General features: G+C 41.8%; 1 protein-coding gene across 2 annotated transcripts in view; it reads right to left on the minus strand.

The window, feature by feature from the left end:
- The window catches only part of USP22 (ubiquitin specific peptidase 22), a 111,751-nt gene extending 93,065 nt beyond the window's left edge, over window positions 1-18,686 (minus strand). The window contains exon 1 of one of the 2 annotated variants that reach the window (XM_074919391.1): window positions 18,445-18,686. In XM_074919391.1, the coding sequence (XP_074775492.1) occupies window positions 18,445-18,570 (126 nt within the window). In that variant the 5' untranslated portion in view covers window positions 18,571-18,686. The remainder of the gene's footprint in view (window positions 1-18,444) is intronic. The other variant, XM_074919389.1, reaches the window with a different exon arrangement.
- Window positions 18,687-19,034: the final 348 nt, after the last annotated feature.

A 19,034-nucleotide genomic window follows, 5' to 3' on the forward strand; every position in this document is an offset into this window, starting at 1 on the left:
TTTTCAGACTGATAGAAAAATTTGCTTTTGTTAAGTGGTTTTAAATTTGAATTTCAAGACATGCATGAAGCAACAGAGAAAGCCATCAGTTATGTTTAACATGCAGCTACACAGACTTCACACAGAATTTAAGCATTTAAAAGAAAGACAAAAAAGCAAGAAGGTACATCTATATGAAAAAGCTGTGTTCATGCAAACAGGGAGGCTAAGTCTACGCAATAATTTCTGCTGACATAACGTCCTTCAGGGAAATGAAACTTGGCCAACAGCATCTGTGCCAAGGCCTCACGTTCACAATTGTCTATGAGAGGACACACTGCTGGGAGGGACAGAATCAGCTATACCACTAAAACCCACCCTGACAGAACCAAGCCAAAAACCTATTTCACGCCTTTGAGAAACAGAGGGATAGTTACACCTGAACAGCACTCTGGCTTGAGTCACTAGAGTTACTTCCCTGGTGCATCCTCACTGCTTACACCAGGGGTTTCCTGAACTGTCGATATACTCCTGAACACTCTCTTCCCTCATGTCCCCACCCAAAACAAGAGACTTTGCTTCCAACTCTTCTACCTTCCCTCAATGTGTATTATGTGTTGTACAGGCTTCCATCTCCTTTTTTTTTTTTTTCAGTTTACTTACTTTCCATACAGAAACTGAAAGGTTTTTTTGTTGTGCTAAAAGGTAGTAATTCATATCAAGTGAATGTAAGTGGAAGACTGAATTGCAGGGAAGCCTGAACAAGCCAAAGGACAGATGGCATGGGTTCTGTGTGTCCTGCCTTCCCTTCTGAATTTCAGTTCTCTCCCCAAATCAACATTGATGGTCTGCTGGTATCCACAGCTTCCCCTTAAGTAGGAAATTCATCTGATGCAATCTCAAAGTTACCACATTGCATTCCAACAGGGAAACATCATCAAAAGGTAGGACTCTACAAGCTCTGCCCCAGAGCTGCAAATGACCAAGGTCTGAAATCAATCAGTTCAAGCAAATAATAAAGATAAGCTTAATGCTTCTTGTCTCCCAACTGAACAATTGGATTTGCGAGGGCAGAACAGCTGCTTTTGAAGATCTGAAACTGCAGACTCACTGGGAAAGAGAGAACTAGGGTATTTATCATTATTTGCTTCCCTTGTTCCTCCCCATACTACAGGAACACAACAGTTTCTAAAAACTCATAATTTATTGCTCCCAACATACTAACAAGTATTCTTTCGCAGATGAGGCATACTTTTTAGTACACTCTTCCACTGATCTATCTTGTCCTTGTTTCCAAAACTAAGACAGACTTACCAACACTTTCTGTTGGTTAGGGTGTTAGCTAGTATACTAACAGCTCATTAAAGCTCCAGACCCCTTATCAAAATTAACATAATAGCAGAAGTTTGTGCATGCTTGGCATTGTTCAAAAAAAAATAAAAAACTGTTCTATTTGCTATTAAAAATAACCACAGTACAATCTGCATTTTAATAAGAACAGAGAACACATCTTGCCATTTTTTCTAAACAAATCCCTGTTTCTGCACTCACAGAAATGGTACCAGTAATAAATTCAACATCTATAATGCACACAGCAAGACATTCAGCCTCAATCTACCATTTACTCAGCTGTAGAACCCAACCTTTCTCTAGTCTGCCTCAAAGAGCTGTGCAGGCTACCCCAGCAGCAGGATAAAGTTGTCCGGGGTCTTAAAGCCCCTGTACACAGAAAAATGAAAGGCTAATATGTATGCACAAACCACAGCACTGGGATGGGGGTGGCAAAGGAAAACATGGGAATGAGAGAGAATGTCAATTACCAAGTCTTTTACCTGAGCAAAAACCAGAACTGCCTTGGCATACATCACTTGAAAAACCAGTTAAGAGCTTGAAGCAAAACTAGGGGATTCTTGAGGAAAGTATTACAATTGCAAATCAGCAGTAATCTCACCAGTCGAGTTAAGCAAATGTATTACATGAGATCCCATACAGATTTCTAGTTCTGATCTCTTGCTCCGTTTCTATGGTTATAAACATGTGCAGTGTTGTGCAGACAAATACAGAGTCTTTACTCTTTACAGCAGGATTAAAAAAGAATTTGAGAGTACTGCCTCAGGCCTTCTTGAAAGTACCTCAGGTTGCTTAAAAACTGTCCCTGCCAAATAAAAAGGCGGTTTACTCAGGTCTAAAAGAAGTCCTTTCTAATTCTGATTTTCAAGATAGTATTTCCTATAATCTGGTAGTGCAAATAATCAAGACACAAAGAATGAAAAGCAGGGAAGGGCTGCATGACACACATTTTGGGTCAAACTAGAGTGAACTTTCTGATAACACATTTTTGCCTGGGTCTTGACCTATTGGAACACACTCATAATAATGTACCTTCTATGGCGACTCCTCTTGAAATGTAAGAGAGGCTAAAGTTGCTGGTGACACATTGCCTAGCCACTAGATTTTACAAGATTTATGCAAGTTTGTGTCTGACTAAACAATCGGTAAATCTCACTTCCCTGGTAATCAAACACCACTGTGCACAAAACATTTTTTTTTTCAGAAACTTTCCATTACCTAACTTTCACTTTTCTACAGCATGTATATGAGGGCAAATGTTAACCTGCTCTGGCAACCCCAGATACTGTACCAAGAAGCCGTTAAGTTTTCCTCTTTAGAGCCCTACAGCATCTCAGACACAGAACAGCTACTGATGTAAAGGGCTTGTAGAAGCCTTACAAAGGCTAGATGTGACCAAGTAAGAGTGGTGACCTGTACTCTGTGATCTAGCTTCCAGTATCAGCTTCCAGTGAGCCCAAACAACAAGAAGTTTGTAAATTACAGCCATAAACTCCAAGAACTGGATATGTATCCTTGGACATATAGAGCAGCATAGAATAAAAATTCCAAGTGAGATAAAATTATAATCACCTGACCTAGATAAAGTAGTTGTAGCATCTTACAGGCCAGTGCCTAGATATGCTGGCCATTATCAAACAAGAATTCACAAAATTTCTCCACTTGAAAGATCGCTAAGGACACAGATGGCAGAAGTTACAGTTCTTCAGAACCAAGTCAACCTAGTCATTAGCACATGTTCTTAAAGAAAACATAAAACCTCCACAGCACCCAACTACAGCAGAGAACACAACCAAACCAGCAAGGAGGACACTGTTTAATTCCTTTTTAAATTCCCCTCACCCTCCCTTAAAAGCCTTTCTTCCTTTTTAACCTGAACACAAAATAGAACTTCCCTACAAGCAAAACCAGAAAAATTACCCACGATCAGAAGTTCCTCTACCTCTTTACTAGTGCTCCACAGGAATGTGTTTCACTATATAATAGTTTTTCCTCCCTGAAGTCAGAACAGTCATAAAAAAGGGGGAGGGGAAGTTGATTGCACTAGTTCTACAGCATCTGGCTATGCAATAAGACTCTTGAAATAATTTTCTCTAGTGTAGCATATAGCCAACAAATCTGGCAAGAAGCAACTTTAAGCATGTGTTGCTGTGACAGCAATGAATTATCACCCCAGTCTGCAGCAAGATTAACACTTACAACCTTGGCATGAAGAGCAGTCTGCTCAGCTAGTGTGTCAGGAGTAGTGCTCCATGATCAGACTCGAAAGGGTGGGCTCACGTTAAGAAATTAAGAGCACAGAAATGCAGACATTTGCCTAAACTGTAAACAAACAGACAATTTCTAGGGGAAAAGGCAATGTACAGCCAAAGAAGTAGGAACACCAAGGGAAACTCAAGGTATGGAAGAAGAAAAAAAAAAAAGCAGCAGCCATTGAAAACAAGGTATTGACTATTGTAGAGGACACGCTGCAAAGAACAGGTACACAACAAAAACAAAAATTAGAAAAGTCCACCAGATTTCTCATGTTTAACAGAAAAACATTAAAGTATCCAGTCAGATCAACTTGACATGAAATAAGCTACTCAAAGCTAGGTGCAAATTGTAGAAAAAAGCTACCACTGAGTCCAACTTAGGACACTAGTCGTGCTGAGTTACAGTTTGTCAAGTCTTTTGTGTTCTACAATAATACATGCCATTACCTGTGAGTTAAGGGCAGATTAAAAAACAGCTTTGGCCTCACCAGAAGGTCAGAGATGACATTACATCAGACCCAACTCTACTGAGGAGTTCTGTTTGGCAGATTCACAGTCACCCATTCCACTTTTCCAGCTAACTGACCACAAAAAGAAACCTGAAAACAGAGCTCCTTACTACAAGTTTCTTAAAATAAAAACTGTAGAGGGAAGTGAAGAAAGTCACGAAGCTGAAGAAAACATGGTAGATTCTTCTTCCTCCTTGAGCACTCACCATAGACCTTTTGCTTTGCAGAATTAATAGAACTATAAAGCATGACTTCTGCTCTTTGATCTGGTTTGCTAGAAATTTTTCTATGAACACAGGAGGTTCCATCCATCGTGAGCTTCACCTCTAATGCAGCTTTACTTCATGAACCAGAAGAAATGTATAGTATTAATGCTGATAGAATTGATTTCACAGATTACATATTCTACGTCCAAGATCTTAACTTGAAGGAAATACTTTAAGAAGTTAAGCAGTGTGGGTTGAAGCATATGAATAGGTGAGGTTAAGGGATTCAGCACTGAAGAAAACCAGGACAAACTGATTTCATCTCCTAAGGAAAAAAAATCTAAATCATGAACTATTAGTAGTAGCTGAATATAAAAGTATGTTAAAGTGACAGGAACAGTCTAGTGGGCATCACAAGCAGCATGGTTTTACACAGAACACAGCTTTCTGCGTGACAAAAGGAAAAACGTACAATTTCCTTGAAAAGCTTTATTTCAAACACATACCTGTAAGCAGATATACCTCTAAACTCTCAAATATGACAGCATGAAAATTAAAAGAACAGCATGGGTAGAGAATTTTGTAAGGAAGTGATTACAACTCATCTACTATCTTGCTAGGAAATTAGCTCCAATTCCCTCAGACTAGAAGCTACTCTAAATAAAAAAGGAGCAAAAACATCTAGCAAAGAGGAGTAAACACTGAGTTGAAGCAGATGCTGTAACTGAAGTCAGTTTGGAAAAATCTACTTTGTCAAGAAATCAGGGAAGTGCATCTAAAGCTTTTAACACTGGCTTGTAATGATGAAATGAATGCTGCAGTGCCTGGGAACACCAACCTTCACCCAAGGGGCACAGTTTAGTGTGAAGTGTCCACAGACTGGACTCCAGTCTTCTGGAGCATAGTGCTACCATATAAGCCCCACTGGACTGCTCTGAAACATTAATTAATCCACCCTATTCACAGAGATCACACTTAACTGCTGCTGTCTATGGTTGATCTCTCACAAAACCAAAAAACCAAACCAGATCTATCCTAACAAAAACATATTATCCCCTAATTCCCATGAAATTACAAGGTGGCTCAAGTTCTGGTTTTAATTCCCCTAGAGCAGCTTGTAAATTATTTCTCACCATACTTTTCTTCCCAGGAGTTCATTACTTCAAGCTAGCATATCTTTCGTGACAGCCATAGCCTTAAATCACTCATCTTTACTAACAATGACAAAATGATGACTTCCAAATCTGTGTAATGTCCTGTGGGATCACAAAAATACCAGCATTCTGTCTTCAAGAGCACAGATAAATACTATTTAGGTTGGAATATGATAGCCACCATGTTCTGTGGTCCATTCTCCTAGTTCAGTCCTCCAGCACAGATAGTAACTGCAGCAAGGAAGCCACAGGGCACATCCTTCCTTGCCTATTCCCACTAGTTTCCATACAGGTCTGGAGGTTGACAGAAGGGGTTTATGTCTCAAAGAAATTTACTTTCTTTGACAAAGTGAATCATTCTTCTGAGAAGAGTCTTTTACATACTATCATGTTGACTTTATTAGTTCATTTAAATCAGACACTTGAAATATCTGACCAAAATAGGCTTATGCGCCTCAGTTGGCTGGTTGGTTTTTTTTTTTTCAGCTCGAGTTCAGCATGTGAGGTTATATCAACTATCTGTGCAGCAAATGCCACCAGAGTAAAATCCAGGCTTGACAGCTATTTTGGGCTGCTGGATTAGAAGTGTTAACTGCATTAATGGGGCAATGAGAACAAAGTCTTCTGTGGCAAAAGAGTGATGAAACACTGGGTAAATTGGCGTATCTCAGCTCCTCTAGAAAATATCTACTGTTGAAGCAGCCATTCAGGTAATACAATTCTTCAAGGAGTTTCACCCATTTACTGTCCTTATCTCCACAAGATGGAAATTTTCACATGCATGGTTTCTGTGTGGTGGTACTTTTGCAGCTGAGGCTATTCCGCTGCTGCTGGAAGACTACTCGACTAAGCTTGTTCTTGAATTCAAAGGCGGCCACACAGTTAGGGTAGATCAGCAGGCCTACCTGAATGTAATGCAGTAATACCAACAACAGACTTCATGGCATTCTAAGAAATAAATTTCAGTTAAAACTACAAAGACAACTCACCAAATGAACGGATTAAAACTTCTGATACCTTCCATTTTGAGCATGTTTAAAGTTGTCATTCTCTGATAGTAAAATGAAGAGTTTGAGGGTTTGTTTCATTTTAATAAAAAAAAAGAAAAACTATAAGCCTTAAGAAGCTTCTTCTTGACTGGCTATCTTATAGAAGAATACCATGGAAAAAAACAGGACAACACATCAGGAAACACCACACTTGGTCAACATTAAGATATTTTTCGATTTGATTATCCATACAAGCTATGGAATTTAACATTTCACAGATGCAGTACAGAAGCATAAAACCAGGAAAAAGGAGATGCTAACATATTCAAAATGTTTCAAAAGCTGCATCCTGTATTATGCATCTCCTCAAAAAAAGAGACGCCCAGACCCCCTAGTCCAGTCCTTTCCATGGCTGCACCAGTACAAGAGCAACTGAGTACCAACACAACTGCTTGCCCAAGGATGCCCTGATGGGGTTGCTGAGCAGCACCTCTCCTCCACCCTAGGAAGCATTTAGGGTTTTACCGGAGTGCTGCTATTCTCCTGCTGTCTCCATCTGGCACACCAGCCCTGCAGGGCTACAGTCAGATGGCACAGCTCGGAACAGCCTTAGGGCCGCTCTAGACTACACAAGGGAGTAGGCCAGAGGAAAACCAGTACCATAAAGAGCTAATTTACAATCCTATTATCCCATCATTCTCAACTATATGCAGCATGATCATAAGCTACAGATGCCCTGTGATCAGATGCTTTAAACCAAAATTTTTAAAAAAGTTAAAACATTTTAAGACTTTGATTATAAAAGACAGAAATCTTAACATCGATAGGCCTTGTCTAAAGAGGGAAACAAGTGGCTCATAACTTGATTACTTCGAAAAACACTATTCGTTTCATTAAATTAAACACAATATGAAAAGGGGATTTTCTGTAATAGCTGATCACAGATTACAGGCATTCTACACTCCCTGGTTCATTTATTTTTCACAGGGAAACTGGAGTAGAAACCAATTATTTGCATACAGGAATAAGTTCTAATGACTGCAGACATAAGACAAGTTTCACATATCAGGCTCAGCACACACTAGTGCATCTGTGAAAGCCTGCGGTACAATAGCAGGTAAAAATCACACAGCTGTAACAGATATAGAGGTTACTCCATGGAACCTTTCAAACGAAGTCAGTATTAGCCCCACTTTACAGAAGAAACCATTAGTACGTGGAGAACATTCAAACACAGTCAATCTGTCAGTGGCAAAGTCCAGAGGAAGGCAGCAGTTGTTACTCAAACTGCCATGTGCAGCCTCCAAGCATCACCACTCAGGTCCTCGCCCGTCACCCGGGCACTCCTCCCCCCAAGCTACCAGCACTACAACACTACAGCTGTTTGTCCAACCCTATGTTGACAGTAACATAGAGCCAATTGAGGTGAAATATTAAGAGGGGAAAGAAATCTTTTTCATCTTTATCCGTTCTTTCTGGTTCACAGCACAATCACACCAACACAATGCAGCAAATGGCACAACAGTAAGAACATGGAGCCAAGAGCTGGTAATTCCTTCGACAGCTAAGGAAAGACACACATACACCCACAGCTGAGGAGTTGGGATTTCATGTTCCCCACTCACTAATCTTCAGTGATAACAGACAGAAAGGTCCAGATTTCACATCTCTTGCTCTCCTCTGGTAAATCAAATATTGCCCTATCCTGTTTCTGAACAGCATTTTTGTCATCCAAACCACTTGCCAATTCCATCACATTCTTCTGTTTCACTAATACCCACATTACCCAACTCGTTTTAAAATTTGAATTCAAGCTTTTAAATTTTGTCAGATTTGCTAACTCACCGCCTTCTCCTTAATGTTGTTTTCTTATGTTCTTTATACCACTGCTTAAAACAACTTGTCTGCAAAACAGTTTCAACCTACAAGTACAACGTGCTTACAAAATTAAATTGCTTACTTTATAAAGAATTGCTATAATAAAGTAATTCTTCAAGTTACCACTAAACTGGAGTGCTGTTTTCCTGCAGTCAGACTTTTGCAGTGTGCAGCCTAACACAGACAAAAAACCCCCACCTCCTACTGCCTGAAATCTTTCAGTAAGTGCCTGAAAACTTGCATTCCAATTACGAGATGTCCTTGTGACCTCAAACATAGCAGGATCTCTCAAGTTTCTCTTTCATAAAATACTTAACCACATGGATGAACAAAAGATTTACTTAGTGTCATAAAGCAATTCCTCTAATGATCCATGTATATTTTTCATTTTCACACTTGGCACTGTTTCACAGTTATACAGTGATATACTCCATGTAATTATGAACTCTGGTACCACTCCACTGCACTTTGTGATTTAGGCCCCTTCAATTAGCAAACAAGTGGTTGAGAGCAACTCTTCAGAATGTGCAAGTCTGAATCAGTTCTGGTAACTGCATTAATGCAGAAAAACTGCAAAGAGATGCAGAAAAGAAATGGAATTTATTGGGGCAACTCTGGAACTTACACATCACGAAAAGTTCTATGCAGCAGAATTACTATGTGACAAGGAAACACATCACTAAGGGTAGTACTATAAAATTACACTGGACAAAGCGTAAGATCAATTTTGTTTGGGAACAGCCTCATAATGACAGAAGAGCGCCTTGTACGTCTACGCACATAACTAATATTACTCTTGAAACTGTTTTCCCTGCTTTCCTCATTCTGTTCTCTGCATCACCGTTAAGGTCATCCCACAACCAAACCCACAAAATGTAATCACGAATGACCAAAGAACTGAGTGTTAATCATTCAGATAAACATATCCAATAATAAGCTTTAGGAGGGGGATGCTTGCTAAGAGAGCGTGACAGAAGTCAGCAATGTACAGAAAACAAGATTATATGAGAATTTCACCCTGGCCACTAGCTGCCAAGAAGGACAGTGATCCAGTTTGAGAACAAAACTGGGCAGTAATATGAAGACAACAAAGCACGGCAAAGTAAAACATAAAACCTTAAGACAAATTTTGCATTTGTCACTGAATAGCACAGGGTCACCAAAGCTCACGTAACATAAATGAGGTACTGAAATCAGTCAGTTATCTCAGCTGTCTTCACTTATGAAGTTGTCATACATCTGCTGTGCAATAAATCTTACCTTTATTTACCAAGTATATTCTAAAGAAGGTCCCTTAAAATCTGACTTGCATGCAATAGCAAGTCTGAATGCACAGGGCAGAAGCACAAATTATAGTTAGACAAACTTTGTGAAATAACATTAGGTGGTTCAAAGACACAAGGAGAGGAAGATTAATCTTTTTTTTAAAAAAAAAAAAAAACATAAACCAAAAATTGGGGTGGTGGAGGCAAAAATAAAAGCTTATAAGCTGCTGTTTTCTCTCCTTGTGCTAACACACACTGAAGTAATACAGTTCTAGTCTGTACTTCATGCAAAACAAAAGCCCTTTAAAAACAGAATCAAAACATACATATAAAAGCCCTGGCAGCAAATTCAGTAAGATGAATCCAAAGCCAAATCCTATTTAAAAAAGTCTACTTGAATGCATGAACTTCTGAGTGACAAGCGAGGCAATCGCCACAAATGGAACTCGGTGTCACATCAGTGTTTGATACTCCATCATCCCCATCACTTAACTATATTCAAATACTGCAGTCTCTCAGGTGTTCAGGCAAAAATAAACTTACTACTAACTGTAACTTTTACTTTTTGGATTCATACATACTACTTTTTAAACTGTGGATTAGCATACATATATATACATATATATATACACACACACACAGACACACATGCAGATGAAATCTTGGTTTAATATGCTAGGGCAAGAGTTGCAACACAGAACTCCAGATTAAGACGTTAATGAAAAAGAAGATATATTCTAATAATCTCTTAAGTGAAACTCATCATCTCTACAATTTAATTCTACATAAATACAACTCACTGAATTTATGAATAGTTATATTTTTACATGTACAGACAGAAGAACTCAGCTGTGCATGCAAACCAACTGTCACACTGCAAAAGTAGGATGGTGTAAGAACAAGACCGTGTCAGCGTAGTTAGACCATTCTCTTTGCAGACTTACTACCAAGGCAGCGTCACATTTAGTGAGTTGCTCCTCATTACTACTTTTAATATGAGGATATTTGACATGTTTAATGTCTGAATTTGTTACAGGACATGAGAACTTGCACTAGCCCCCATATTTATGATAAAATATTTATTTATAAATATAAATATTTATGCTACATTTTAAGTGTGTTAAAAACAACTTTTGTTACATTGTCCACTTTTTTTAGCTTCCCCTTGTCTAATACCCATTTCTTTTTATTCAATGACAAATTCAGTACACTGTAGACCTTCACAGAAATAATTCCCAGGGAGATGCTGACATCACCAGTGATACTATGCAAAAGGTAGACAAGAGCAGCCACGTTAATTTCAAGCTCCATTAAACACAGGAGAGGAAGAATGAGAAGGGGGGGGGGAAAGTTATCCTTCCCAACTTGGAAAAGCAGCAGACACAGAAAAAAAATGTAAGAATTTTAAATTAGTGTTAGATTTAACAGAGATTTTAAACAAATCCAACTTGAGTAACATTCTACCAAAGTAGACAACTGAAAAGAGTCAAGTATTTGATGTATTTCAAACACAAAAGAATGTGACAAGATAGACTGCTTGCTGCTAATCAATTACCAGCTGATAAAGTGAATCTTAGGTTACTTCTGAGTCAACTGGTGTCTGGTAACAGTTCACTTTACTGATCATCAAATAGGTCTTGAAACAGATAAAATGGTCCTTTTTCTTAAATGAGAGAGATCAACATGGTGGAAGCTGTCCTAGCACTGAAGCAAGCCACAGATCATTCTGGAACTGCGATGCAAGTTGCATTAATGTGATACCACTGCTTGGAAAAAAATGCGTTTTGAACCAAACAGAATGCAGCTTAATTTTGCAATGAGTAACTCTTTACAACATTGATTATATTACTAGCTAATGCAGCAAAGTTGTTTTCTTGAATTAAGCAGAATGTACATAAAGGACTCCAAAATCAATATGTAAAAGAATATAACCATCAAGACAGAGCTTTCATCCAGTCAGGACAGATCTATCAGCTTCTAGAACCGCTTCCACTAAGAAAAGGTTCCCAGTTTAGGCCTCTCAGATAACATATGGCTCTCCTGACACTCCAGCACTGCTTGCTGACAACACAGTCCAGGATAACATAATAAACTGTAATGTCATCATGGCATTTCACTCACTTAGCTCCATTGCCCATAGGTTAACAAGAGATCTGATAGCTTCTTTAGGCAGCTCTTTCTGTCCGAGTCTAGAAAGGCTCTAACAATGATGGCTCTTTGCATGGTTAAGAAAAAAAAAATTACTTTTTAATAATATAGTTTTGGTAAATCCAGCAAAATGCACAGGTCACCCTCAGATTGCCTTTCTTGTGATGCCACTATAACTAATATATAAGCAAGACTACGTATGTATCTCCTCACCTGAGATGCTGCCACATGCTACAGACACATTATAAAGACTTGGAGAACCATGGGAATACAAGAATTAAAAAAACAAACCGAATGTTTTCAAGTAACTATCAATCAAATGAAATGGAAACGTATGGCCAATGAAAAAAACCCTTCATGTACCAGGAAGAAGATGTCAGGAAACCACAGTACCAAGTCAATCGTGCATAATAATGAAAACCATGGGAGCTATGTTTAATGATAGAAATGCAAGCTTTTAAACCGAGTTAATCTTCCTCCAGTTTAAAACAAATCAGCTACCACAGCCACCATTGGGAATCAAGCTAACACCATTTGTTACAAAGCAGGATCCCCAGAGTACGTCCCAAAGGAAAACATACTTTTTTTTTGCCCAGACTCAAGTAGTAGTAAGTCAGGAGAAGGAGAGTCAGCAATTCACAAGCAGACAGCCTCCACTACCAGTCAGTACCATTTACCCGTTGATTTGTTACTCCAGTTACTAAGACGGAAAATCCTCAAATGAAAGAAGGAGAGTAGAAGGTTTGAAACTGATTTGCAGCTCCGGTTTCATGTTAAAGCTACAGATAAAGGCCTGAAACAAAAATGAGGATATCATCTAACCTTTGTTTGGGGTTTAAAGCTTTGATGGCTTAAAATAAAGCTCAACAGATAGTCCAACAAATCAGACAAAGCCATTCCACTCTGCTCACCTTCACACTACCAGCTGTCATTCTAGTTTGAAAGCTTTCAACATTTTCAACATCAAATAAGATTGCTGACTGCAGACAAAATTAAAGAGATGCTACAACTGGTCCCAACAAACAGCCTGGCTATTAGCAAATCTTGACTGCTGATAAGACTACAGAAAAAAAGAAGCCTTCTTGTCCAGCATATCCCTTTTTTTCCCCCTTCATCAGCTTGTGAAGATTCATCTTCTCTGCAACAGGGAACAACCAAAAGTACGAGGAAAGTTGCATTTATTGTGCTTGTCTCCATCCATATTAAGAAAATAGAGAAGGAAATGATTCCAATACAACTACTATTCACAAGTCAGCTTCAATGACCGAGATCTATATAACCTTTAAATCAGACTGTAAGTGCTGACCCGACTGATACGAGTGTTTGGTTAAGTCCTAACGATCCAGATCCCACAACTCAAGAATTGCTGTTCACCACCTTAGAGTTCATGGTGCAAGACTAATTCCTAACCTTTGGCCCAGAAACCAACCACTTATTTAAAAACATGGTAGAGGATACAAAATAGGGATTAACACCACTAGGAAGAGGAACATCTTGTATTATATTATTCTTCGGCACCAGAGACAAACTCAGTGGAGCATTCTCAATCTGGCTTGTTCCACATATGCAAGGCTCCGCTGTGTATGGAGCTAAAGTCTGGGTAAGAAATGGTAAAATATGGAGCTAACGTCTGGGTATCTCTCACACCAAAGACTGTGTCTTCACACCAAGAGGAAAGAGAACATTACCTTCAGCAGGTCTAAGGACCTCTTTGCTCCTTAGAGGTTAAGAACTAAGGAAGATTGTTCAGGTATGAAACTGGAGACCTCCTGAACAATGAAGCTTGCAGTTGATTTTGACACTTCTTACGGGCTTTCAGGGAGAAGGTAGTCCCCACAATACATGGCAAGGAAGAACATCCTTCCTGAGCAAATCAGTTCACAGAGGCAGCCAAACTGGAGTATGCAGCTGAAAAAGAGACATGCTTCTTGAAACCTGGATTTGTCTTTCAAATTCTCCACAGGATTTGTAATCCAGAAGTTTGGTGCATATGCTAAAAATGTTAAAGAAAAACAAGCTAAGGTTTCCTTATTAATTTAAGCAATCAAAACACCAAGGCTGAGAAGGTGGCACAGCCTAAGCAACACCTCCCTGTTCCTGGACAAGTAGGTGAGACAAGGCTGTAAGGGAGAAAGCAAGTGAGCAAGCATGCCTCAACAGGCATGAGATGAAAAAGTTCCACCATTACCTTACCCTGTGACTGCAAGGTCGTTTTAGCAGGAACTCCACATGCTGATGTTAGATGTGAACCACAGTACTTGCTACTGAAAACATGACATGGCATTTATTTGCTAGGATATTATTAAACTTTTTCTACTTTGAAAGTCAGGAAATGAACCAGTGTCATTTGAGTTTTAAGTACCTCTAAAATTATCTGTCAAATATCATAAGGAACGAAGGACTGAAGTCACAAGTACATGGGGAGAACGGTACCTGAGGAAAGGTCATCACCTATAAAAGAAAATGTTTCTTCATATCTGAAAGCATCAATCAGTCCGGAGGGTCCATGTAAAGAGAGAGTAATGGAAAAAACAACAGAAGCTCTCCAACAGGAAGAAATATGCTAGAATGCACCCGCTTCAATGAGAGTGTACAACCCCTGACAGGCAATTATTCTTTGATCTATTGGCAGAAGCACAGAACAAACATTCTGAAATTCCAGATAGGACCTTGTGCAGATCATGACTATGGTCATGATGAGCAGTTTGCTTTTATCACCAAGAGCCTTTTCAGAGCAGTGATAATAACCATTCAGAACAAGACAGTTTCGTCCAAGGTGTATAGTCCAGTAACACAGAATTTAATTTTAAATTCAGCTGCCCTTCAAGCACTGAAACACCATTATTTACCAACTCCTAGACACAAAGATGCATCTACATGTCTAACTGCTCACTGATGGGAACCAAAAACTCCATTCAGCACTGCAAACCAGATTTTTCTCATCTGTAATTCCAAAGGAATAAGCGAAGCATTTGAAGCGTGACCCTACAGAAAAATGGAAAAAGCTGACACGAAGGGCTTGCATAAGTCTTTTTAGCATCCTCTGTCTGTTCTGTAATTCCTGAATGGGGGGTAGTGGTGTTAAATTTAAGGACCTCTTACACAGTATTACTTAACTGTGAGGTAATTTCCACATCAAAATATTTAAGGTAAAGTCCATGACCTACAGAAACATGAGCTTTGCCATCAGCTTATTAAACAGATTCTAACTATCAAAAATTAAGAATCAAGAATTACAGGTCAAAGTCCTAAAGCTGAGACATTCAATCCTGATTTTGTGCCACTTTACATATAGCGTGAGCCCTGAAACCTGGTGCCAAATTTTAATGACAATTATTACAATTTCAAGAACCATTCTTCAGATTTCTTCTTCTATCCCTTTTCCTGTTCCATTCTTCAAACAGTGTGAGAGACAGGTTTTGTCTTTGCTTCGGTTTTACCATCAACCATGGATTTACACCACGGCAAAGCCTTTGCCTAGAACAGTATGTAGTATGACTGCTGCACTTTACTACTTTGGCCCAGATGCAGTGAGGTGAGGCAAGCTACAGCCTTGCTTCTTCACGTAGATACAGTGATGCATCATGACGACTGCTCAAATCCCGGCACAAACGCTTGAGAAGGAAATATACTCCTAAAACCTTCACCAGAATTCCACTATCTACAAAGATATAGACATAATTACCTCTTCCTTCTGACTGAGAATTCAAATATACGTTCAGGAGATAGCTTTACAACTATAAACTGTGCTTTACAGCCATTCTATTCAAAATGCTGGCTGTAAAGCATACTGAACCGAGAGCTGAAGCTTATAAAAGCTTATTTGCAGAAAAGGTACATATTAAAAATGAATAGCAAACAGCAAGCAGCATTAAAATGGTCTTCCAAAGCATAATGCAGTAGGCAGTGTAAGTAAAGGAGGAGGAATGGACACTTTCTGCCCCCTGCAGTTTCCATTGCTATCTAGATTTTAAAAACAGCCTTAGGAGGGATAGTATGTTGCCATCTAGAAACCTAACAATTTACATCTGGCTATCACCAGACAGCCAAGACATTTTTCACAGCTAGGTTCATCTGACTAACAGTTAAATTGACCAGTGCTTCCCATTAACGATCAAGTACATACGTCGAATGTTTTCTGTGATAAATGAATGATGCGATTGTCCTTGATTTTGCAACAGAAAAGAAAATCACCTTTTACCAAACCCTTAATCTGACCTCATCATTTTGATGAGGATTAAGAACAAGAATCTTCACCAATAAACGGGTACTCTTAACCAGCCAGAGCTGTGCTCCTCAAATATATATACACACATACATAATATATGTGTATATAAAATATTAAAGGACAAAGGACTGTTTTCTAGTTATTAGACAATAAACATGCCTCCAAACAGAAAATACCATTTATCAAATTTTACATGTAAAACTGTAAGGCACACATACGGACAGAGAATTTTAGTAAAGAAAAATTCCAAGGAAGATGATGTCATGTCCCTATGCAGGAGAGGTAAGTATAGTAACTGTCCTTCACATACTTTCTTTAATCTTTATGAATATACTCTGGAAATTGAACCCCAAATTTGGTTAGCCAAAATGTTTCCCTATATGTGATCATGTACTCCTACATATTTCAGGTTGCATGAATTGAGGAATCCAACTATTTTCAGACTGGTAACCTGCTTAAAAAAAAAGGGGGGGGGGGGCAACACGACACGGGACGGGTGGACATTTTTAGCACATATTTGGAAAACTGATGTTTTCCATGAGATGATAATCTTGAAACAATCCTCTTCTGCTTTATGAGCCTGGCTGTGCGAAGAGGAAGTGCAAACAGATTGATTACAATGGAATATAATTTATTTCCAGATGTTTTTTCAAGCAATGATGAACCCATCACTACCATTAGATTTCAGAAGAAAAAGCCCAAACTGTTGCAGCATACAAATGGTATGCAGGTTACAAAAGATGCTCCACATTTAAAAAAAAAAAAGCTAAAGTGGTAATATTGCTAATGAAATTTTATTTTCATTCTTTCACGTAACACTTGATTTGTATTTCTCTGCGAGACTTCTCACTTCAATTTTTTTCTTCCACAGCATGTGTATATTTTCCTCCATTTAAGCTTTAAGTACCATATATAATCTACCAATTTGTATTTTGACACACTAAAGGCAAAATAAAACCAGATTTTGACTAATATACTTCATAATATTGACTTGTGGGGGACTACAAATACTGAAAACAAGTTTGACTACATTTTGCAGGGCTATCAAGTAACTAAATACATTTAAAACATGTTTCTTCTCAGATTCCATTTTTGCCTCTAAGTAAAAAACTGGAAAACTGGATTGTCCCGAGAACATAAACGGAACACAGAAAAATTATTAGCCACCTCACCCCTGAAGTACATCTTTCATACTCTAGTTCTACCATGAATAATGAACTGAGCAGCTTCACGCAAAGCAACCGGATTCAGGAAGTTTTCAATGGGTTGCTTCAACATAAACACAATCTGTGCTGTCCCAAACCCCAAGTTTTGCTACGTGTAGCTGTTGCGCTCCCCTCCTCAGTCACGAATATGATAACTGATAGAAATCTGCCAAGTCACTTTGAAGTAAAAACTAGTTGATTCTAAGGAAAAAACAGTCATTAGTTGCATAGTTGAGAAGTTCTCTAGAAGCACGCATGGGGTAGGGATGGAATTTTAGACGACGTGGGAAAAGGTGCTCTTCCTCTCTCATTAACAGGGATTTTTTTTCCTGGCGTTTGCCTGCTCGGTGCATGCCCCAAGCACCAACACGCTCCAAGAGCAAACTCCCCTCTCCCCTTCCGTGTACTCCAGACCGAGCCGGTTCCTCTTCTCCCCCCGCCCAACCACAGCAGGAATTCCCTCTTCCAAGTGGATTACCAGAACGAGCAGCTTTCCTTTTTTAAGGGGGGGGGGGAGAAATCCAGTCCTTTCCTGCCCCCCTGCCGCCTGCGGGACCCGCAGACACGCTCCCAGCCATTGTGCCTCCCCGCTTCCCCCACGCACACGCCGCAGCCCCCCGGGCTCGGGCGCGCCCCCGCGGGGCTCCCCGCCGCGCCCCGGCGGCACAAAGCTCCGCCGCAGGCCGGACGTGCCCGTTGCCCCGGGCCTCCCCTCCCCCCCCGGCCGTATTCCGGGAAACCCTCGCTGCCTCCCGCACCTCCGGGAGGAGGCGGCCGCGCTGCGGAGAGCCGTCCCCGCCGCCGGGGCAGGTGGCAGGGAGGGAGGCCCCACCGGCGGGCGCCGGGGCTGGCTGGCTGCCTCCTTCATCCCGGTGACCGGCCCCGCTGTACTCCCCCCTCCCCCCCCGGCCCGCCCGCCTCCTCCTCCTCCTCCGGGAGACACCGACCGCTTCCTCCTCCCTCCTTCCCCCCATGACCGCATGCCGGAGCCCGGGCCCCTTCCCAACCGGCGGGGCGGGGACACGGGGCTGGGGCAGGCTCGGGCCCACCTGCCCCGTGGGGAGGGAAGGCGGGAGGGAAGGAGAGAGGGCGGGCGGGGGACCCGTCCCCTCCCCGCGCCCGCGGGCAGGCCGAGGCGGCGGAGTGCGTGTGAGCGGCGGAGAGAGGGCGGGCGGGCGGGTGGGTCGGTGGAGGGAGGGGAAGGGACGGGAGGGGAAGGGAAGAGGGGAGGAGGAGGAGGAGGAGGAGGGTGGGGGGGGTGCGAGCCGCCCCCGGTACCTTGCGCTTCCTGGTCTCGGCCGAGCCGCTCCACACGAAGCACTGGTAAATCGCCCGCAGGTTCTGCTTCCAGTTCTCCACCTTGAAGCCGGTCACATGGCAGCACCCGGCCGCCGGCGGACTCATGTCAGACCCCCCCACATCAATCCGCCCGCAGACGGGCCGGGCCGGCGGGCAGCGAGCCGGCCCCTTCCCCCCCTCCGCAGCAACCGCACGGACACGGACGCGGGCACGGGCCGGGGCGGCCGCGCACCCGCCCGCCCCCCCCACCCCCCCCCCCCGCCGCCGCCGCCGCCGCGCGCCCGCCCTCAGGGGCTCCGGCCCCTCACGCCGCCGCCTGCCGCGCGGCCTCCGCCGCCCCCCCGGGGCTGCTGTGGGGGCGCGGGGAGCGGCTGGCACATAGAGCCGGAGCTCCGCGCCGCCACGGCCCCCCGGCTCCGAACAAAGCGCGGCGACGGGCGGGCAGCGCGCACTCCCTCTCGCCCGCCCTCTCCCTCACACACAAAGATGGGGCTCTCTGAGGCGAGGAGGAGGAGGAGGCGGCGGCTGTAGCGGCCGCTGCCGCCCCCGGAGTGGCCGCCGCTCCCTTC

The sequence above is a fragment of the Athene noctua genome, chromosome 15, assembly GCF_965140245.1.
Source record: "Athene noctua chromosome 15, bAthNoc1.hap1.1, whole genome shotgun sequence".
Taxonomy (NCBI): domain Eukaryota; kingdom Metazoa; phylum Chordata; class Aves; order Strigiformes; family Strigidae; genus Athene; species Athene noctua.